Source organism: Mesocricetus auratus, unplaced genomic scaffold (assembly GCF_017639785.1).
Source record: "Mesocricetus auratus isolate SY011 unplaced genomic scaffold, BCM_Maur_2.0 Super-Scaffold_2245, whole genome shotgun sequence".
Lineage (NCBI taxonomy): Eukaryota > Metazoa > Chordata > Mammalia > Rodentia > Cricetidae > Mesocricetus > Mesocricetus auratus.
Window position 1 is genome coordinate 3,743,712 of NW_024429180.1, and position 23,952 is coordinate 3,767,663.

The 23,952-nt window shown below is 48.6% G+C and overlaps 1 protein-coding gene across 3 annotated transcripts in view; it reads right to left on the reverse strand.

The window, feature by feature from the left end:
- Positions 1-18,419, reverse strand: part of Rap2a (RAP2A, member of RAS oncogene family) — a 47,030-nt gene extending 28,611 nt beyond the window's left edge. For 2 of the 3 annotated variants that reach the window (XR_005876982.1, XM_040744851.1), the window contains exon 1: positions 17,885-18,408. Coding sequence is in view for 2 of the 3 variants with exons in the window: in XM_040744851.1 (XP_040600785.1) it covers positions 17,885-18,198 (314 nt within the window). In the remaining variant the exon portion in view is untranslated. Of the gene's footprint in view, positions 1-5,038; positions 5,533-17,884 lie in introns of those variants that run through there. The other variant, XM_040744889.1, reaches the window with a different exon arrangement.
- Positions 18,420-23,952: the final 5,533 nt, after the last annotated feature.

The following is a 23,952-nucleotide window of genomic DNA, read 5'->3' on the forward strand; positions in this document are numbered from 1 at the left end:
GTGAATTCTTGCCTCAAAAACAAAACAAAATGAAACACTCCCTCCCCCCCCCCCAAAAAAAAACAAGCAAAAATGCTGAACTTCAACAATTCACATTTCTAGAAAACAAAGGTTATGACATTAATGGGATCAGTATTTACTCGCCCGAGCAAAGAAACCCCTTCCTTTAGGAGGGGAAGAGGGTGCCATCTACACCACCCCAGGCGGGCTGTGCCCACGGTCAGGAGACCGACTAGTAAGGGCTACGAAAACAGATCTTCAGATCTGAAACAAAAACAGGTGATCATTGGAAAAAAGAAAAGAATGAAAATAAAGGAGATGGAGTCGATTATTATTGACAGAGTGAGGTTCCTTACAGTAGCCAACAGAAAAATGACAAGTCTAGATGCACATGGCAGAGCTTTAAGCCAACGCTCACATAAAAACCATATGCAGACAGCTATAAAGAAACTACCTGAGGCATGGGCGAGTGGGAGGTGCGGTGAGGACGGTCTCTACTCACCATTGGGTCCCGGATATAAGGGTCTGTAACAACAGGCCTAGCGGAGCAGTGATTATGGGGACAGGCAAAACAGGAATTACTGGATGTGAGAAAATCCATCCCATCATTTCCATATGCACAAAACCCTTCATTTCTAATATAACTCACACCTGAACTCCAGTCTCCAACAGCCCTAATCCATTTCTACAATCCCCTCTACACCGATTCCATGGTAATTAACTTCGAACACTGCTTTTACAGCCCACAACCCAAACCAACTATCCTACGAAAATATGTGGTGGAGTACCTGGAGAGAGACTTACTCGTAGTCTAATAGTTATGGTCTGTCAGTTTGATCATCAGTTAAAACCAGGACAGATGGCACAGGGTAGAGACATGGGTTTGGATTCAGACAAGTACGAAGATGTTTGTTTTCTTGGCTATGCTGCCCGCCTTTACTGAGCTTTGGCTCTTTCCCAGTGGCCTATAATATTAGTGACAATGACAGCATTACTGACAACTGGCTTCGTACATGCCAGACTCTGCGCTCAGCAACTCACATGAGTCATCCATTAGAGTGATATGGATACTGTAAAATACAAGAGAGTTGCTAACTATTCATCTTGAGGTTCTGTCAGACTATCTGTTAGCAAGCCGGTTTTAGAATCTTAACTGTAGGGATACAGCTATTAGAAAATGCATCAAACTGGTGCTAAGTACTTTTCTATCTTGTCTCTGGCTTACATTCTCCAGCCCAAGTATGTCCAAGTATTATTTAGACTAGAAGTCATTAACTGCCATGGAAAACAGAAAGATAAGAGACGTTATTCCCTCTAAGCTGACAACCTAGCATCTTCTACAAACAAGTCTTTTTCCCTATTCTAGGCATCTTCCCCTCACAACATATTGCTGTCACGAGATAGGAACCATGGCCCTGGTGTTGTGGTAAGACAGAGTGCAGCACAAAGAGAAGCCAGTGTCCCAGCTCCACAGCACAGAGGCATGGACACCGTGTGACTACAGCTCCACAGCACAGAGGCATGGACACCGTGTGACTACAGCTCCACACACACAGAGGCATGGACACCGTGTGACTACAGCTCACAGCACTCACAGAGGCATGGACACCGTGTGACTACAGCTCCACACACAGAGGCACGGACACCGTGTGACTACAGCTCCACACACAGAGATATAGACACTGTGTGACTACAGGTCCACACACATAGAGGCACGGACACCGTGTGACTACAGCTCACAGCACACAGAGATATGGACACCGTGTGACTACAGCTCACAGCACAGAGACATGGACACCATGTGACTACAGCTCCACACACACAGAGGCATGGACACCGTGTGACTACAGCTCCACACACAGAGATATGGACACTGTGTGACTACAGGTCCACACACACAGAGGCACGGACACCGTGTGACTACAGCTCACAGCACACAGAGGCACGGACACCGTGTGACTACAGATCGAGCATTAACCTGCTGAAACCCAGCAGTGCTGCCACTGGGTTAGTCCTGGAGCCCACCACAGGCAAGGGCAGGAGCAGTGTCTGATCTGCAGCGGTGTCCCCTGCTGGGACTGTGTCTTGATGCTCACAGGTATGCAGAGCAGAACGATGGATTGCAAGTTAGGAGTTTCCTCATGACGTTCATGCTGCTTCAAGTGACAGACGTGCCACCGAGACTATGCACACACACAGCCTTTCTAGACATGCACCCCCTAGAATGCTACACCGCTTGGCTATGCCTTTTGGTGATTGCTTAAACTGATTTATTAAGGGTCCCTGAAGATTGGGGGAGATGGGGGATGGTCAAAACATATGACCCAAGGGGACCTTCATTCACACATGCAACTAACATTTGCTGAGTTTTTCCTGTGTTCCAAGGTGCTAGATGTCAAAGCTGGTGCAGGAAACACCAAACACATGGAAGAAGCTCGTTATTAACACAAGCTGGAAGGTATGGGCCAGCTAGGACGGCAGATCTCTTGGATCCTGAGTTACAGGCAGTTGTGAGCTGCCTATTATGGGTGCTGGGAATTGAACTCGGGTCCCCTGTAAAAGCAGTGAGAGCTTGGAACTGCCGGGTCATTTCTTCAGCCTCTAATATACTATATTCTTAATAAGAGTATATACTTTATAGTCCTGCCTGGACAACTGAATGACACTAGTAAATTCTAAGGGAAGATGGCAGGGGGTTTGGGCCACCTTTAAAGAGTTAGGTTTCATCCATCCATCCATCCATCCATCCATCCATCCATCCATCCATCCATCCACTCACCCATTCATATAGGTCTTTATCTTCAAGAAACATTTTTAAAGGTAACGCTGTTTTTTTAACATTTAAGAAGAAAAACAAATACACAGAAACAAAAACAACACAGCTTACCCTAAACTTCATGGTTACAATTAACTACGTCACTAGACTTGACACTGGTGTCATGATTTGGGCGGTACTATGGTGAATGAGTCTCTTGTCCCACATCACATTAGCTGGGGTCCTTCCGAGGCGCTCAGCTCGGGTGGGTGGGTGGGACAGTCACACTGATAAGAATGGTGGGAAGACCCCACCCCCACCCCCTGCCCCCCCATACCCCCGGCACCCGGAGCTGCAGGGCCTCCTCATGAGCTCCCAGAAGAAACAATGGGCTTCCTTCGTGTCTTACATGTCAGTTCAGAGGGCAAGGAACCAAGGTGAAGCGACTAGACCTTTCAGAATGGCCCCTAACTGGCTGAGCCCCTTGTTTGCGTATTCCGATGTTCAGCCCAGACCCAAATGCTCTTTCTCAATGGAATTGTGTCAACGGATCTGCAGCCATCTTTAGCCCGCTTAGAAAAAACTCAACAAATCTCCAGCTCACCAGGATTCACAAAATGAACAAAAGCAGTGAGGACGCTGGCCAGGTCAAAGACACTACTTAACGTGCGGAAACGGGCCGAACGTCTAAGACCCGGTACCAGAGTCTGAGGTCAAATCGGGAGCGACCAGACAACCCGTCGCCCAGACTGTTACCACTGAGAGGGATGGCATGGGCAGCACAGCAGGGACAGGCCGCAGTGACCCAGGGAAGCAGAGACGTGTGCACATCTCTGGAGCAGGGCCGGCAGAGCCAAGCAGTGGCACCCGTTTCAAAGGGGCACTGCAGGGACTGTGGGACACCTATGAAGACAGGGTGAGCTGGTGAGGGCGGCGGGAGAAAACCCCTTCCTCAAACAGTCTTTTCTTTCAGCAAAGCAGACGGTGTGCTTGGGTGGCCTCAGCAGCGAACACCTTCTGCCTGTCACATGAGGTGCTGACCTGTCAGACGGGTGCAAACACCAGCACCCCGGCTGGCTGTGGAGGCCATGCGTGCTGGTAGGTGGGATGCAGCCTGCCTTGCTCAGTCCGTGAGTGCTCCCTACACATCCTTCCTGAATGAGGCAAAGGAGCTCCAACTCTGGCCGGCTGGCCACCGAGTGTACGGGCAGACTCAACGCCAGACCACCAAGATCCACCCTTCCATTCCGTCCGGCATTACCAGGCCAAGGCTGAACGTGAGCCACTGAGAATCCTCTCGGCCCTGGCTCTTAGAAACAAAACCAAACTACAAATGTGAAGCCTGGTTCATTTTCTGGCTAGCTTTCACGAGTGTATGGCATTTGCTAGTTAATGTTCTAGTGAGTATTGGTGTGCGTTTGCATGTGATTCTGGCTAGCCTTCAGGTACGCACGTGTTTGACGACAGGTCTTAGCAGAGGACATCTGGTCCTTGACTTTACTGACACTGCTGACGGCCCAAGTTTGTTTAGACTGTTGGTTCGAGGGCCGGAAAAGGAAACTGAGTACACAAGGGTTACTGGGGGGAGAAGGAAACGGTTTGGACAGAGGAGATAAAGACACGCTGCACACCCATGTGCTCTCCGTGTTGAGCCTTCCCACAATTTACAGGCTTACCCTTCACCCCCAGCGCGGCAGCACTGAGGCATGAGTGACTAGCTACCGCATGACAGAGGCTGTCAGTGCCCCCGGAAAAGGGTCAAGGGGATTCATTTGTTCTCTTCCAATTTCACGGAGACGTGGCAAGAGGGGGCATCTACAGACAGACACTGGATGCTCTGGTACCTCGATTTTGGACTTTCTACCCTCCAGAATTGTGAGCAGTGCGTTTCTATTGTTTACAAATTACCCAGTCTACAGCAGCCCCACAGGCTTAGGTTACTGACCAATGTAAATATATAATTGTTATTATTCCCATAGACAGTTTTCTCATTTTTAATCAGTTAGAAAGAGTGAAAAATTCCCCAAGAAAGGTGGCCTAATAAAAGCGATGTTTCTGGTGGAAGGTATTCTGAAAGTTTAAAATCAAGTTGTTATAAAGACTGTACTTCTGTATAAGTTAGAACTGTCAAATATAGTCACTGACAGTACATTTTGGCACATCAGCTAAAGATAGTATACTGCATTTATTCTGCATAATGCCCAGGGCAATGCTATGCAAATCAGATGGCTCAAGCCATATTATTTGATGTTGACAGTTATGATTTTTATACAAAGTCGGATAAAACTTTTTCAGGAATTGGTTTATTAAGAAAAATCTGTCAACACTTTACTATATATAACCAGCCACAGAGTGTTAATGTTGTCTTTACCCATGCAGAGCTTTCAGCATTCATGGAAAGGTCTTCTATCATCTCCAGATCTCAAGATGAAAAATGCTATTTAAAAACACTAATACTGATTATTTTTTGTATATCATTTTTGTAATTAAAACACATACACTTAAAACCATTAGTTTCTTCTTAGCTAAGAGGTCCTTGTCACCAGAGTTAAGTCTGCAAAGGCCCAAAATTCACAGCTCCAAGGGGCTATGGAACAAAGTCTCGTTGCCCTCCCTGTGGGGCTGGAACAGAGGGGCAATGGAGCCGGGGAGCAGATGAGCCCCATGATGCACCCAGACAGCTCCCAAGAAGCCACAGTCGTCGCTCAAAGGTCTCCACTTCACCCTCTTCCTGCAGTTTCTTCTCTTGGGCCTTTTTTACTGGTGACGTGGGGTTGCTGTGTAAAGAAGCATTTTATGTTGACTATTTCTCTAGTTACAGGTCATACCCATGCTGCAGATGAGAAGAGAAATGCAGAGAAATCTGGCTGCATAGCCAGTGAGGGCTGGAGTCCAGCGTTAGCCACAGCAACACTGTCTCCAGGTGAAAGGTAAGATCATTACGCACAATAGCATCTTGTACTTGAGAATTATAAACAACATTTCAAGCATTCATTGAAGACTGGAAGATGAGCATGTTTAGAATCTCTAATAAAATGATACAAGTTACAGAGGAAAATACTAATATTTCATTTAGAGAGCTATAAAGACATCTGGCAAAGAAGAAAATATCAGTATGTGTTGAATAATTAACATGATACAGGATTTCCACTCTGAATTATTAACTTTTGAGGTGACAGAAAGTATGAGAAACAACTCCCTCAAATGAAATGTGTTAAGCAAAGGTTTACAATGAGCCTCCTGGGTGGTTTTATTAAGTGATTTGAAGTTACCCACAACCACGGTCTTCTTCACCTAACTCGCTGTCTTCACCTATTTTACCCAATCAACACCATCCTAAACCCACGCAGCAGACCCTCCCAACTGCCCTGCACTAGATGAAGTACCAGCTCCAGACTGAATAAGCCCCATGGGAAACACGTGGGACCAGTAGCATTTCAGATTGTAGACTCTGGAAGCTCTGCAGTATTTGTGGATGGGACCCATGTCTAAATGTGAAATTCATTAAGTTTCACGTCCATCTCAGACACGCAGCTTGCAGTATTTACCCAGTATTTGCAGCACACTATGCTTTGAGTGCAAGCGGTCACATGACGTCAGGTGAGAGGTTTTGCACTGAGGCATCAGGCTGGTGTGCAGCATGTTTTAGGGTTAGGGGCACTTTTGTTTTCAGATGTACAGCATCCCTGGCTCTGCCTTAGGCTGAGACAGGCAGGAAACATCTCTTACTGAATGAACAAGACTACATAACAAGACCCCACCTTTGCTTATAATTGTGATGCCAACTCACATTGGAAGTAGTTTGTCTTCACGCTCTTAAATAACACGCCATGGCAGAGTTCCATTTAGTGTTCCCGGACGGAGTATGAGAGCACTTGGGCAGGTGATGGGGAACACTTAGTGAACAGAATAGAGAAGATTACGCAGTACTGGGGGGTCAACCCTGAGCATCTGGGCACTGGTCAAATAGAAAGTGGATGTGGGCTGTGTTAGAGAATGTGAAGGCCACTGGCGAATGGGCGAAGAAGTGTGCAGTGCTTTCATTGCTGCATGGTTTTTTTTTTTTTTTTTTTTTTTTTTGGTTTTTCGAGACAGGGTTTCTCTGTAGCTTTGGAGGCTGTCCTGGAACTCGCTCTGTAGACCAGGCTGGCCTCGAACTCACAGAGATCCACCTGCCTCTGCCTCCCGAGTGCTGGGATTAAAGGCGTGCGCCACCAACGCCCGGCTTCATTGCTGCATGTTTTAAACATGTAAAAGTTACAAGTTAGCGTATTTCTCATCAAAATGCCATTTTCAGCATGCCTTTAAATATTAAACATTCCATAACAAGCCAAACAAATAAACAAAAACAAAACACCTCCCCCAAAAACACAAACAAAAAATAAAACCAAACCCCTCAAACCACATCCTGCCTATCCTACTCAGTGAATATACTTCAACGTTATGAACAGGAATGCATAATTTAAGTGTGCTTATTACACCAGCTGCAATCTATTTTAAACAGCACATTCAGAAACACTCTTCACCAACATATGATTAAAAGCACAATTCCAACATTCAGCATTCAGCTGCATCCAATTTCCAATGCTGACATGTGACAGGGCTTCCCCAACCATGAACTTAATAAAACATGCTAATAATTGACTCCAATATCTGTAACCTCACTTTAACTCACATACTTCAAAACATCAACATCCAATATCACTAATAACCTTCAGTTTAAGCACACATTTATTAAAAACTAGACTCTGTTATAGGGGCAATGAATGATGCCCACTAGACACCAGAGGCTAAATAATTAAAGCCTGGGTCCACGAATGAGCTACTTCTTTTAGTTGTTGGCTAGTAAGGTGTAACATTACAGGACACTGCCACTCGGTTGCCCTTCTGGTTACCCTCCTGGACTGACTGTAAGTAAGGCCCTCATGCTGAAGACGCCACACACTTGAGATACAGAACATGGAGCAATCAAGCTGGCAGGCACCCCGGAAGCTTCATTCCCATTGGCTAGCTTTCAGAGTGCTGGGGGGTGCTATGCCCGCTACCAGAGGAGAAAAGCAGTTGTCAGCGGTCACAACCAGTTCTGAACCCCATGAACTACAGTGACTGGCCCGAGAAGCCATTACCCACAGATGCAATCGTAGCACAAGACACCGTGGGGTAGTTCTGACTGCACTGAAGTCCCCGCTCCACAAGCTAAAACCCATGCCTGGCACCATTATCGGGCCAAGAATCTACAGAGACAGGTCATAGACCCTCCAGGAGACCCTACCACTATGCCGCTATGTGGACATGGGGATTAAACCTATTCCCAATGACTTAGTGTTCTACCCATGGATCGTGGGCCTCTCGGCTCTCACCTGAGAGATTCTATTTGCAGGAGACTGCATGCAGTGACTCACAACTGACCGAGCTGCAGAGAATAAGACAGAGTTCTCAGCCCTAAAGGGAGCATAGATTCCACCCCCCCCCAGCCCCAGGGATCACTGCAGAAAGAGGAAGCAGAAAGTCTAGGGCCAGAGGTGGTATTTATCTTCTGGATAGAGCAGAGCAGCTGCGCCTGTGAACTCACAGGAGTAGAGACAGAATACACAGGACCTGGGCAAGCCCAAGCCAGCCCAAGCCAATCAAGATAAGTGACTTGGGCAGAGCCCCACCCCTGGACACTGAGCTACTGGCAAATGTTACCTGCGAGGAGAGGGAGAGACAGTGCTCTCTGAGTCAGCGGCTCTCAACCTGTGAGCTGCCACCCTTTGGAGGCCGAATGTCCCTTTCACTGGGGTCACATAGCGGATATCCGGCATATCAGGTGCTCACATGACGATTCATGACAGTAGCAAAATTACAGTTACGGAGTAGCAACGGAAGTAACTTTATAGTTGGGGGTCACTGCAACTCGAGGACGTGTAGCAGAGGGCGCCGGCGTGGGGAAGGTGGGAACCATGGCTCTAATCAGCCATGTTCCAGCTGAGGGGCACACACCTAAGAACATCTGGGCTGCACAGCTTAGCTTCAAATGATTTCTTGTAAAGGGCACAAAGCTCAGTGTGTGGGCAAGGGGGGTGCATCTGGGAAGGGTGGGTGGGGGAGAAGTGTACATAGGAGTAACTTAAAAAAATCAGGTCTGTTTGGTCTCTATTACAGCCGCCACACAACCAGAACAAAGGTGATTTTGTTGGAATACTAGGCCTACTATTCCAAAGAGATTTTCATCTTTCAAAGTGAGAAGCTAAAAGACAAACAAAAAAAGTACAAAGCTAAGCCATCTAGTATCCAGCATAAACCATTATAAAATTATAGTGACACTGTCAGATAGTTTTAATTTCTTTAAAATTTTACAAGCATATTTGTGTTTTATTTATGTACTGTGATATATATTTCTGCATACTATAAAAATTCCATTGAAAGGTGGGGCATGGTGGCACACACCTTTAATCCTAGCATTTGGGAGACAGAGGTAGACAAATCCCTGTGAATTCCCGGACAGCCTAGTCTATACAGTGAGTTCTGGGACAGCAGGACTACAAAAAGCCTTTAGCAACCTGCTTTTAACAAAACAAACAAACAAACAAACAAAACCCCAAAAAATTCAGTGAGAAATTTCCTACAGAAATACTTCTATTTCAACCCTGAGATTAACCCCAGGTACCGTCATTCTTGACTGTTGATAAGGAACTTGTGATTCAGACAGGCTGGCTTGTGAGGAAGTCCCAGTGGCCTGCTTAGCTCGGACCACAAGCATGTGCCACCACACCCAGCTCTTCCTGTGGGTGCTGGGAACCAAAGGTGGTCTTCACGCTTGTACGCAGGCTTTTGGGCTGCACTCTCTCTGCAGCCTTTACTTTTTATAGCTACCCAGTCTTTCTGAGTCTTGCTTGAAAGTCGGGTGTACTCATAGTCAAACTCCAATATTTTCCCAAATAGATTCAAAAGGGTTTCTAACTCTTCTTACACCACTAACTAGAAAATGCAACGTACAAGAAAACAGTAGATAAGAATAGAGAACAATAATATAAAGAAGAGGGAAGTCAAGCCGGGTGTTGGTGGCACACGCCTTTAATCCCAGCACTTGGGAGGCAGAGGAAGGCGGATCTCTGTGAGTTCGAGGCCAGCCTGGTCTACAAGAGCTAGTTCCAGGACAGCCTCCAAAAAGCCTCGGAGAAACCCTGCCTGGAAAATTAAAAAAAAAAAAAAAAAAAAAAAAAAGAGGGAAGTCAAAACTCCACTGCGAGGAATCCTGTGAGATAAGTACAGTGTGTATGTGGTTTTATGCAGCAGTCCTTGTTTAGGGACATGCATAAATGTGAACTACACTTCAACGTGCCGTACGACCTACAGGCATCCACAGCCACTGGACCATCCACGTGTTGTCACCACTAGGAAATGTTAGCAAGCAAGACTGCTGTGCTGTAGGCTCTTCCCCTTGGTTGTGCTATTCAGACAGACATTTTTCTCAGTTCCTCCAATCTTCCTTAATGTTATGAAGTTTAAAAATTCCAATCCTAAACTAGCCAAGAGAAAACTATTGTATCGTAACAATGATATTATTTTATCATTTTACAATGCAGCGAAAACAAGTTTCCCCTTCAAGGGGAAAACAAACCAACTTTGCAACATAGAAGCAACTCATTGATGGCAGATGTCCTTCTGTATGCTGCGACTGTCTGCTTCTCTTATAGGACGATTAACAAAGCTGTTTCAGCCAATGGACAGGCAGGAATGTAGCCAGGCAATAAACATAGGCAGGGCTACCAGACTAGGAAAATTCTGGGAAGAGGGTTGCAGGGAATAAACTGGGGGAGCAGGGGATGGGACGCACAGCCATGTCGCTGCTGAGGAAGCCAGAGGTCCAGGCATCACTGGTAAGCCAAGAACATGAGGAGATACACAGACTAATAGAAATGGATTGATTATTAAGAGAGAGCTAGCCAGTAAGAAGCCTGAGCCAACGGCCAAACAGTTTATAATTAACATAAGCCTCCGTGTATTAATTTGGGAGTAAATGGGACCTGATGGGACAGAAACATCCACCTACAACTCATTATAAACAAAGCTTTTATTATGCTGTGAGTTGAGTCGTACAGACTGATTACTGCATGGTGTCTCTAGTTAACAAAGCCATCAGATACTTAGAAATCTGCTAAGTAAAAACAGCTTAAGCATTCTTGGAGCTCACAAAAACAAATGGCTCGAGGTGAATGAGTGGAGGAGACAGGCAGGCTGGGACATGGTTAGTGATGTGGTGTGTGCGAGCAGCAAGTAAATATAATGTGGACATCAACTAGTGCAATACACCGATCTTTCAGAGAGCGAGCTGTCTTAGAACTGCTCCTAAAGTAGATCTAGGTGGTCAACTGCTTAATTCCTCTCACAAATATAAGGGACTGAGCACTTAAAATTATTTCCTCATTCTGCACTTAGTAGTTAACATTCTCTCATTTTGTTGAGATTTTAATGCTAATATTCTCTTTTGTAACCAGAATTATTACAGTTTTTGTCTCTTAGTTTTGTGTTTAAATGGACCAACACTTCCTATTTCTTCCTCCATGTCTAAATTCTTTGTTCTATGTTTGGTTGTCAGGATTTAGTCATCAACTTTTCATGACACAAGTCATTAATTTTAAAAAGTGACTCAAAATTATTAGGCTCTGTACCTTACAAGCCTAGCTTTGGATTCAATGTTGGCTTCTGAGAAGGGCTGGACACCGTGTCCCCGATCTTAGATCACCTGGTGGCTTAGAGTCTAGCACCGTGTATGCCATCTCTACTGTCTACCTTGTGACTCTCCGGTTCTGTCCTTAGCTATATTCATTTGTTTCCGATTTACATTCACACTCACATCTATTCATTCCTGCTGCACACAGCGGGTTTCATCTGATCTCAACCTCAACTATGCAGATACAACACGAAGGACCTGACCCTCAAGGCCTTTGCTAATATTCTAATTATCAGACGCCGCTATCTAAACGATTACCGTCTAAGCTGAGATGGCCTCCCCGGTTATTCCATCCTAATCTCGTTCTCTCGTGCTCACATGCGCAGGACGCTCTGCCCCTTCTCTCCCACAACTTGAGGAACCCATTCCTGACAATCTTCCTCCTGGTCTTTGCACAGATGCGATGCTGGCTCACAATCTTTATACACCATACAGATACTAAATCACACCACTTAAAGCTGCACTCCTTCAGAAACAGAGCCTTCACTCTGTCCCCATCGCCCGCCTCTATTGCCACTTCTGTAAAAGTTCTGATGGCTTTTCTTCACTACGGTCTCAGATCCAATGCTTTAACCTTCTAGCATTAAGTTTTAGTAACAACCTGTTACCTCGCCTCCCACAACACGTCTATATGAGTGTCTAGTTTAGTCATTATGGCCTCTTTAACACTCAGAAACTACTCTGCATGTCTCCCAAGCCGCTCCTTCCAACACTCCTTCCATCCGGAAGACGTCCTTCCTGATTCTTTACAATTCACCCGACATTTGACCTCCTCGACGCATTCTTACAGGAAGCTGTCTCCTCCATCTGCAGAATCAACCCGGAACACTAAAATGCCCGGGGACACTGAGTCCAAGTGCTTTTCTTTCAGTCCTCTTTCGCTGTATTTTTATTGTTTCCTGTAGGCGGGCTGCAGTGCAGGCCACCTGGGCTTGGAGTTCGGGGAGAATGCTTCAAGTTGCCCCAGGGACACACAGTGCTCGCTCGTGAGCACTAAGAAAACCTAAAGGGAAGAACGGGGGGCGCTGAGTACTTGCCGGTGCGGTCGGGTGGGGCCAGGGGCTACGTTAGTCGGCCCCCATTCAGTTTGGAAGGAAGAAAAGAGCTCCTCTACGTTAGGCAATGACGGAATGAGCAGAGATTAATTCTGTAGAAACATGAGCAGGTTCCAAGGCAGAGGAGGACCCCGAGAGAGAGCTTTCCAAGCAGCTACAAGAAGGGGAGGACACTGATGGCGAGGGGCATCTGCACAGCCAGGGAGGGACTGGAGCAGGCTTGGACTTAAAGGTCGTGTTCAAGGTCAGGGGGCTTTATCCTAAGATGTGGGCCTACAACAGCATGTCCTGAGATACTTCAAGTCAGGGCCACAACTAACCCTAGAAGAGGTAAGAATAGAAGAATAGAAGAAGGTATGAAATCGGTAAGAATTCTGGGTTTATTAAAATATATGTGCTTACCCCCCCTCTGTCTCTCCTGATCCAAACTGAAAGGAGGAAGAAGAAGAGAAAAGGGAGGAGGAGGAGAAAGCATATGACTTATACATAAGGTTAATTTTCAGATGGTTCACTTGGCTTTGAAAAGAAGTTGTAAGTGCATGCGTGCGTGCACACGTGCACACTTAAAAGACCACGGGCACCGTGGAGATGGCTCATTTGGTAATGTCCAACCATCTAAGCATTAGGATCCAAGCTCAGAACCCTGACCAACACAAGTCAGGTACAGCAGCCCACATCTCTAAACCAGTGCTTGAGAAGGCAGAAGGGGGATAGGATCCCTGGGCTGTCCAGACCGTTCCGTTGAGTCATCAGGGCAGAGGGCAGGAGAGACGGCTCAGAGGTGAAGAATACTAGCCACTCTTGCAGAAGAACTGAGTTGGTTCCCAGCACCAGCAAGGCAGCTCGCAACAGCCTGTAACTCCAGTTCCTTGGAGGCCTAATGGCCTCTGACCTCCATGGAATGCATGCACATGCTTTCGACAAAAAACGCACACATAAAATAAACATTGATACTTTTTTTTTTTTTTAGAAAAAGGTAGATGGCTGGGATGGTTTGAAAAAAAAAAATGGCCCCATAGGCTCAAATAGCCTAGTTACCAGGGAGTGACACTATTTGAAAGGATTAGAAGGATTAGGGGCGTGGCCTTGTTAGAGAAGGGTGTCACTGGGCTTTGAGGTTTCAAAAGCCCGTGCCAGGTCCAGGCTGCCTCTCTGCCTGTGGGTGAGGATGGAGCTCTCGACTGCTTCTCCAGGGCCAAGCCTGCTGCCACGCTCCTCACTACGATGACAATGGACTAAGCCTCGCTCCCAGTTAAACGCTTTCTGTTGTAAGAGCTGCCTTGGTCATGTGTCTCTTCACAGCAATATAATAGTGACTGAGACTGAACCCACCAACGGGTGGAAAGGTCAAGTTGTGCGAACCTACATATGTGTATCATAGCACATGTGTCATGGTCTCCACACACGTATGTGATAATGAAAATATTATTTTTAAAAAATGAGGTATAGAGCAAACGAATAACACACATCAAACTCCAGCCTCTACATGAATGCGCATAGAAGCATGCATGTATTAACACTGGAAGAGATAAGGGACGGTTCTAATATTTTTTAAAAATGAAGCACTCTAGAAAGTATCAGTAAAATGAAAGGTTCAGTTCTCTGTCGCTATGCTCCACACGAAACCAGTTAAATGTTCATTCTCTTTTTTCCCCATAACATCTCCCATAATATTTTGTAAAATATTTTCCCATGACTAATCTGCATTGCTCTTTAGTCTCACTGTTTCTTTCAAATTGTGATTACAAATATGAGTTATTTTCTCCAAAACTGCAATTATACATCAAGGGTAAAACTAAAGGAAGTTAGAGAGGCAAAAGTTAAAAGGATGACAGCAATGTTTGTGTTCCGAGGATTGGACTGGATGCCTCAGCACACACGGTATCATGTCATCTTAGTGACTGAGACACACATGTACACTGGGTACTTTAGCACACATAGTATCATGTCATCTTAGTGACTGAGACATACATGTGCACTAGGTACTTTAGCACACACGGTATCATGTCATCTTAGTGACTGACATGTGCACTAGGTACTTTAGCACACACATGGTATCATGTCATCTTAGTGACTGAGACACGCATGTACACTGGGCACGTTAGCACACACGGTATCATGTCATCTTAGTGACTGAGAGGTGCATGATATTTTCCATTTCACAGAAAAGGAGACACAGGCCTATATCATAAGCAAGTATTTCCCTAAGTCATGTGCATTTAAGGGCTGTGCAGTCCAATATGGTAGCCTATGGCTAACAAACACAGATTTTTAAGATACAGCATAGTAAAGTAAAATATCTGATTCTGAATGGCATCAGTATTTTATATTGACATTATTTTACATTTAGTTGGTTAAAGAAACGTACTATGAAGTTACTACTTCTTTATGCTCATTTTAAAAATTATCTACCACAAATTTTCTACTTATCCATGGGGTTTGCACATTTTCCAGCCCACGGTATGGCCTAGCATGCACGGTGGAGGTTGAAGAGGTCAGCAGACGCCAAGCTGAAAGACACGCCTGTGCAGAAGAGGCTATATGGATTCCAGGGGACCTTAAACGTCCCGTGTGTCAGCAATGGGTCATGGGTAAGTTAAGTTACCCCCAAAGCTGCGACATGGAAAGCAGGTGACACACGATTAGCAAGGGCAGGAAGGGACTACTGAATGCTTCTCACAGCGACTGCTTAGTTAAAAAACGGGTCCCCCAAAGAGCAGGAAATCCACTTATTTGAAAATTACGTGTTACTGTCTTGTAAGAGGACTCAGGTACCTCCCACTTCCTGTTTAAGTTTGCCCCACAGACAGAAGTGTAGCATGAGTTTCTGGCAGTTCACCCTCCCTCTGTTTACACTTAGGCTGATAGGAAGCCAAGGACCCAGGGCAAATGATGACGCTGGGGAGAGGTACAAAACCAGGACATCAGAGTAGGTGCCGAGGCCCAACGTGGGGACTCTAATCTCAGTGCTCCACTGGCAGAGGCAGGAGAATCTCTGTGGCTGCAAGATCAGGCTGGTCTACGTGGTGAACTCCAGGACAGCCAAGTCAACACAGAGAGACCCAGTCTCCAAAATAGAGAGGTGGGGGCCCAAGAGGTTCTCATGACACCGTCATCTATCCCAAAGGAAAACCTGCTCGCCAATGCTCTTCTTACGTCAGAGTTGAAAGTCTGAGTCCGGGGAGTAGACCCTAGTCTACTGTCCTGAGCTGAGGTGCCAACCAATTGCTCTAGTGAACAAATTAGCCCGTTGTTATAACTGAGAACTGAGCTGCACAGAGTCACCAAGAACTACAGCACGGTGTAGGACATCCCAGCCAGTGTCTCCCCACGCTCCCGTGTTACATGACTACAGCATGGTGTAGGACATCCCAGCCAGTGTCTCCCCACGCTCCCGTGTTACATGACTACAGCATGGTGTAGGACATCCCAGCCAGTGTCTCCCCACGCTCCCGTGTTACATGACTACAGCATGGTGTAGGACATCCCAGTGTCTCTTTACATGACTACAGCATGGTGTAGGACATCCCAGCATCTCACCATGCTCCCGTGTTACATGACTACAGCATGGTGTAGGACATCCCAGCCAGTGTCTCCCCACGCTCCCGTGTTACATGACTACAGCATGGTGTAGGACATCCCAGCCAGTGTCTCCCCACGCTCCCGTGTTACATGACTATAGCATGGTGTAAGACATCCCAGCCAGTGTCTCCCCACGCTCCCGTGTTACATGACTACAGCATGGTGTAGGACATCCCAGTGTCTCTTTACATGACTACAGCATGGTGTAGGACATCCCAGCATCTCACCATGCTCCCGTGCTACATGACTATAGCATGGTGTAGGACATCCCAGCCAGTGTCTCCCCACGCTCCCGTGTTACATGACTATAGCATGGTATAGGACATCCCAGCAGTGTCTCACCATGCTCCTGTGTTACAGGCCAGACGGCTGAAACACTTAGATCATTATTTATATCTATAGACAACTTCAAGAAAATGCAATAATGCACCCACATGTGTGTGCACACATGCATAATTCCACACATGGAAACAAGTGTCTAAAGAATAAGACTAGAGAAGTTAAAGCTGTAAGGGTCACCAACTTTGGGAAGAGATCCTAGAAATACCCACTGTTCTCTAGTTTGGAATTTGACACAAGAATGTAGAAATCTTTAGTATGGCTAATGCTGGGAGGGGCAGGGAGGATGGGGCATGTCCTTTGACTTCAAGAACAAGGTTAAAAACTCACCACTTGTCATGAATTTGAGTATTCCCTGAATACAAATACATTGCTCTGGGCTCTGAAATGAGCACTAACTGATGAATATAATATAACTGTGTCCATTTGAACTTTCAATAGTGACTTCCAATTAAGCTACAACTAGAAGAATCCTGAAAGATGATCAGTAGCATTAGTTTATACGAATGAGAAAGGAAAGTTATCAGCTAAGAACCAGGAAATGTTGCCAAAACTCCACTCCCCAATAACAAGTTAGATTTCCAATATTTAAAAGTTAAGGGGAAAGTACAACTTAAGAGAAAACAAACACTGAAAGCATTCAGGCTACCAGCCACATCCAAAATGCATCCTTTGAACAGTTTACATCAGGAAAAGCTTGTTAGCATCAACTCTCCCCCCTCCCCCACACACATTAACTTTAAATTAGCTGATACCAAGCCACCGCTTACACTGAACTTCTGTTTGGTTTCCAAGAATAGCCTCCGTCGTTTTTTGAGCGGGTAAAGAGGGTAGATTTTATGGGAGGGGAGGGACACTTCGTTCTTTCTATGTAAATGTCATAAGCTTCTATATGCCAAGCCTGCTGAATACTGTGAGATCTCCAAATTATTTCACAACGTGTCTTTAAAGTTCTGCACTAATTCATTCCTGCCAACCCTCTTGGCAACGTTTAATCTTTTCCGCAACGAGAAAGGCCCTCTCAGCTCGTATGGGCACTGTCACAGAATACCCTGTGTGTGTGTGTGTGTGTCTGTGTGTGTCTGTGTGTGTGTGTCTGTGTGTGTGCAACTTTTGGCTGTCAAACCTCCCCGGGGCGGATCTGAGCGCGCGCTCACTCGGCACAGGCGCGCCTACACCCGGCGGCTCCCCCTTTCCCTGGCGCCCACCCACCTTACTCATCGCTTCTCTCCTGGCAAGTTTGAAACTTTGTTTTCTCCGGGGTTTGGGGAGGTGGGGTGGGGTACAGAACGAGCGCTGCCGGTGTCCTAGAGACAAAGGGCTGAGCTGGGGTTTCACGGGACCGCCCGATTTTAGGTGGTGAAACAAAAGCCCCGCAAACGGGAGCCCCGGGGAAGGAGGTGGTGCAGCCTCCCCCGCGCGCCCCGCTCTGCTCACCGCTTCACGCGGATGATCTGGTCGCGCATGGGCTTGATGTCCTGGAAGCTCTGCTGGTTGACCAGGCTGTAGACGAGGATGAAGCCCTGGCCGTTCTTGATGTACAGGTCCCGCATGGACGCGAACTGCTCGGTGCCCGCCGTGTCCAGGATCTCCAGCACCGACGGCGACGAGTCCACCTCGATCTCCTTGCGGTAGAAGTCCTCGATGGTCGGGTCGTACTTCTCGATGAAGGTGCCGGTCACGAACTGCACCGTCAGGGCGGATTTGCCTACCCCGCCCGAGCCCAGCACCACCACTTTGTACTCGCGCATCGTCCCTGCGGCGCGGCCGCCGCCCGCGACATAGACCTGCGCCCGCACCGCGCCGCGCCGCGCGCCGACCCCGCGGCCCCGCCGCCTCACGGCCGCGCCAGCGCCCCTGGGCGAGCCGCGGCCCCGGGGGGAGAGGGCCCAGCCGGGAGGGCGACGCTGCAGCCCCCGAGGGCGCCGGCAGCAGCGACGAGGGAGCGCGAGCCCGAGCCGGAGCCGCCCGAGCCGCGGGCCCGCAGTGCCGCCCGCCCCGCCCCGCCCCGCCCCTCGCGTCCCGCCCCGCCCCTCGCGCCGCCTCCACGCCCAGCTCCGGCCGCCGCCGCCGCCGCCTCCCCGGCGCTCGCTGGAGCGCGCGCCCGAGCCCCAAGCCGCAGCGCGGCCGGGGGGCGGGGCCGGCCCCCAGGGAGGCGGGGGCGGGGCCGAGACGAAGCTCCGCCTCTGGCGCCGTCGCCTAGCGACGTGTCGCGCACGCGCGCGCGTGCTCCGCCATCGTCGCGCTTCCAGGAGCCGGCTTCCGCCGCCGCCGCAGACGTCCGGCAACACCCAGCCCCGCAGGCCCTCGCGCTGCGCGTGCGCACGCTTCACCCCGCCCCCCAGCCCCGCCCGCCGGCGAGCTACGTCACACTCCCACGCTCCGCATTCGCCGGAGAGATGGCGGCCGAGGGGCCGTGGGGATAGGAAACGGTGCGCGTCGTGCTTGGGGCCGCCATGACAGTCCCCAGCCCGCCAGCGTCAGGAGCGCCTTGGCTTTTTTCTTTTTCCATGTTACTCGTGACGACAGCCTCGAGGCCGCCGCCCCCAAGTCACACCAGTAAGTCCGCGGCGGCGCGCCCAGGCCGCAGGCAAACCGCGTCCACGCCCGATGACGTCGCAGGGCCCCGCCCAACACCCCCTAGCCCCGCCCCCTCGGCGTTCGCCCGAAGCCATGCTTCTCCCTACACGGCGGCAGGCAGCCACGGCGCCTGGGACACCTGGAGCGCGCATGCGCTGGCCCGGTCGGGAGCCCGCAGAGCGCCTTGGCAACAGCCGGAGGGACTGTCCGCGCGGAAGCTCGTTGTCACCGCAGCCAATCAGGTCACGCTTCTGGACGCGAGCGCACCACTCTTGACCAATAAAAAGGCGTTCTCGTCTTGTTAACCAATGGGGAAAAGACTCGGTCTTAAGACGGGAGGGCCTGGGCGTTTGCGCTTGCGCACGTTCGAGTAACCAATCGCAGGCCGGGAGGTTAGGCTGAGCCAATCAGGAGTCCGGGGGCGCTTGGGCCTGCGGGAGGCAGTGCGGGACTGCGGGAGTGGGAGAGCGGGGCGGAGGCGGGGTCTGGCGAAGGCGGTGGGGGCGTGGCGGAGGCGGGGCTTGCGGCGGGGGCGGGGCTGGCTCTGCTTGGACGCCGCCCCCCGGCCGCTCGGCCTGGAGATGGGCATGGCAGCGGTGGGGGAAGCCTGCGGGCTGGCTCGTGGGCTGAGCAGCGGAGAGGACCGGGACTTTTGTCTTCAGGGTGAGAGGTTTTCCGGTCCCTCCGGAGGCATCCATCGCGCACCATTTCTGCGCGGTCCTCCGTGGGTGCCTCCTGGAAACGTGTGTTGTCTGTCGCTGCTCCCCGGGCCTTCCTCCTGCTCTCCCCGACACAGCAGCAGGTCTATGAGAAGTCACGCCCTGGCGTGTGTCTTCACTCAACCGTGTCCTTGAGACGACGACCCCCGGGCCATTGCGACCCCACGGTTCTTGGGAAGGCCGCGTTTTCCCGCTTCTCTCAGAGCTCGGTGCGCCCTCCCACCCTTCCCGATTCCCCACAAGGTCATTGCAGAGCGGGTGCCAGTCTTGAGTTCCTCTGACACAGCCAGGCGGTGTCTGTCATCTTTCCTGTCGCTCGGCAGAGGACAAACGGGTGTTGAAATATAAGCGTACCGACATTTCAGAACAGTTCTGTGTGCTTGAATCACCTGGCTCTGGTGCAACTACGAGTTTTCACTTAAAACAATTTAGAGCAAGTGCCCTGTCAAATTCAAAATGTAAAACACCGTCTCTCCGTCTTCCTTCATATCCATGGAGGTTAGAGCCCAGGACACCTCCCAAACCAAAAACCTGCAAATGCTCACACCCCTTATGTGAGATGCCATGTTTGGATTTAGCCTACACCTCCTCCCATACGCCAGTTACCTCAAGATTCCTTGCAGTCCCTAATATATTGTGAATGTCAGGCAAGCAGTTGTTGTACAGTATTTGGGAAGGGGAACTGGACCTCATCACAAATGTATATGCTCAGTACAGAGCACCATCAAGAGATTTTGAACTATTTCAGGTTGGATGCAGGAACACAGTGGGATGCTGATACACCTCCGTCATTATTTCTGCTGATATAGGTCAGCCATTACTTCTCTGTTATGCACCATGGAGGTTTAAGAAGCTGAATCTTAGAGAACAGGCAGTGAAGAAAAATTAGGAAGCATCAGGAATGTTGTATGGGAGTTGAAACTGAAGCTAGTCGTGTAAGGAACGTGACTAAAATTGAGGGAGCGTGCCCAGGAGCTTCATGTCTGAATGACTTTGGCAGCAATGTTTCAAGTGCTGTAGCTGGGCTTTACAGGTCTAATTCTCTGTACGACTAGTGGGCTTGGGTGTGATTAATTTGTCTCAGCAGCAGCTACGGTTTTCTGAGGAAAGACAGAGTGCTCCCAGTACATTTCAAACTATGTGTTTGGAGGATAACACTTCCAGGTGCACTGGGATTAATTGGAGCCAAGACGAGTCACCTTCTCTTTGTTGACATATCAGTCGGTATTGGTTGCTTTCTCGTTGCTGTGACCAAACACTTGACAAAAAAAAAAAAGACATAAGGAGAAAAGCTTGTTTTCACTCACGGCTCACGGGATGGAATTCTGCCATGTTTGGAATGGCTTCCTGTGGCCAGAGCAGGACTCTGAAGGTCTGGAAGCAGAGACTGGAGTTCTGGATCTCGGCCCGCTTTCCCTTTTTAATCAGCCCAGTTCCCTAGCTAGTGGTGTGGTGGCAAATACAGTCAAGGCTCGTCTTCTCTGCCCTCAGTTAGTCTTCTGTGGGAGAGACCTCTCGGACACGCCCGGAAGTGTGTCTCGGTACGCTGTAGGTGCTCTTCAGTCCAACCCTGGTCGGCAAGTGAAAGCAACTGTCCCATAGTCTGCCTTTCTAGTCCCAAGCAATATGGTGGAGCTGAAAATCTACGCAGGGCCAGTGATTTGGGGTGTGGGCTTGTGTTAGGATTTGGGATCCTGGAGATAGCCTTAAGCAAGTCTTCTTCTGATTCCTAGTTACCCCCCAGAACTGGGAGGCTGTGAATTGAAATGCATGTGATAAAAGTTATCACAGAGTCATGAGTGACTCCCATAACCCAGCATGGTCTGGGAGAGGCCCTTCTCCGGCTGTTCACCTGTGTTGGGTGTACAGAATGCAATCTGTAACGTAGCTGCAGATCATTTCTTTCCCATGCGGTTTTCATTTCACGAAAGTGGATTTGTTTGTTTGTCTGTTGTTTGCCAACAACAGATAAAACAAAACCTGTGGGCAGGAATGTATTTTCTTGCCAGGTATGGGTTGGATGATGACACAGTCCAGATGTGTGGTGGCTTGTGGGATTGATTGCAAGGTGAGCTGCTACAAGAAGAAGGTCAGGGTGAAGGTGGTGGTACATAGCTTCAGTCCCACTTACCAGGATTTCTAGAAGCAAAAGTTCAAAATCCAAGGCTTGCCTAGGCTACATGGTGAGTTCAAGGCCAGGATGGGCAGCTTAGTAAGGGCATATTTGCACACTAAGATTAAAATTGGTTGAAGGTAGACCCTGTAGGAGGACATGAGCTTAGCATGCAGGGCAGAAGGCCTTAGTCCAACCCCCCCCCACACACACCCCAGTCAGTACAAGGTGAGACATTGGAGTCCACACCCTGATCTTAGCCGTGTTCACTTCTGCGCCCACGTAAGCCCTACTCCCACGTTGATTCCAGAAGCTTCAGTCTTCATTCGCGTGTCTGTGAGAAAGACAAAAGGAAACAGGACACACAGTTTTGCCTGGGAAGTGTAAATCCGCTTGGCAGTGGAAACCTAGCACTGAACGCTGACACCGCAGGGTCCCTGGGCTTCAGAAGCGTGTTGCTGGGAGAACAGGGAGAAAAAAATGAAAACTTAATTTCTCTTCTCCCCACTGGATCTGAAGGGCGCTATCTCACCTATATCCAGACACTCTCAGTTGTCACCCTTGTGTTTCCATGGAAACCCAGCTCCTTCTGTAAAAAATAAAATAAAATAAATGTTGAAAAGAGTGGGATGCAGTGGGAAAGGCGCTGTGTCTTCTGGCTTCGTGAGTTCAGCAAGAAGCAAATATGCACAGAATCGAATGCAAACAAGCGGACGTTTGTGACTCAACCCGGGCTTCTGGGTTGTGAAATCCTGGCTCCCTTTGTTCCCTGCTAAAGCCAGGGTCTTGTGAGTCGTAACGGGGAGGACATGACGAACATGAAAGCTCAAGGACACTGTGCTTCAGGGAAATGCTGCCGGTGGCGATGAAGGGGACCTCTCTAGACCTCTGAGACTGCTGCTCGCACAGTTGAGACAAGTCCGCAGGCATGACGGACAGGAAAAGAGGGGGACAGGACGATCGCGGTCTCATGAAATCTTACCACACCTTGGTACTTTTGAAAGAAAAAGAAACTAGACTGCAAATACAGTATACAATGAGTCTGTGAAAGAAATCCAGCGGGTGAGGAAAAAAATGTTTCCAAAAGGCAGCTCTGAGGAGATCATTTCTGAAAGAGAAGGCTTGATGGATAAGAGAGAAAAGGAAAAGCCTGGCAAGTCTTAAGAACTCAAGGCTCTGAGGGAAACAGAGCTTCCGTGTGACGTGTGACTCACTCACCACAGCCAAGGGGCGGGCAGTGCTGCCGGCCTGGCCAGCAACTTCCCTCTGGCGTTGCCGAGGAAGCCGGGGTGAGCAGGGTTGGCCACGGATAGCAGAGTGTCTGTTGTTAGTTGTACCGAGCTAGCTCTTCTCATCGGTATATGGAGACCGCCAGGCTGGGGGTGTCTGGGATCCAGGTATCAGTTAGCAAACACCTCATTTGTGACAGCACAGAGCAGTGCTTAGAAAGCAGCCAGTGTCTGAGGGCGTTTTCATCCTGCAGACACGCCCCGTGCAGCGCAACGGTATCACACCGATTGAGCATTTGCTCTTATTTCTCTGTGTTCTAGGGACACAACAGTAAACAGTTGACCAAAAGGGCTTTATTCTAGCAGGAGAGATAAACGTACTGGCCATTGCACTTGAAATAGCTGTAATTAATCCAGAATAAGAGAACATCAGCTTAGAAAGGGTGTATAATACAGTATAAATAAGCAATAAGATGTCATATAACATAATTACAATTGCAGAAATAGTTTCCAAGGCCTGATATGATATTATATAATTTATACATGAATTTCTGGAAGTCAAGAGAAATGGAAGGGAAATGAAAAAACAACTCTGAGATACTATCTTACTCCTGTCAGAATGGCTAAAATCAAAAACACCAGTGACAGTTTATGCTGGAGAGGATGTGGAGAGAGGGGAACACTCCTCCACTGCTGGTGGCAGTGCCAACTCATACAGCCGCTTTGGAAATCAGTATGGAGATTCCTCAGGAAAATGGGAATCAGTCTACCACAAGACTCAGCAATTCCACTCTTAAGCATATATCCAAATGAAGCAAATTCATACAACAAGGATGTGTGTTCCACTGTGTTTATAGCAGCATT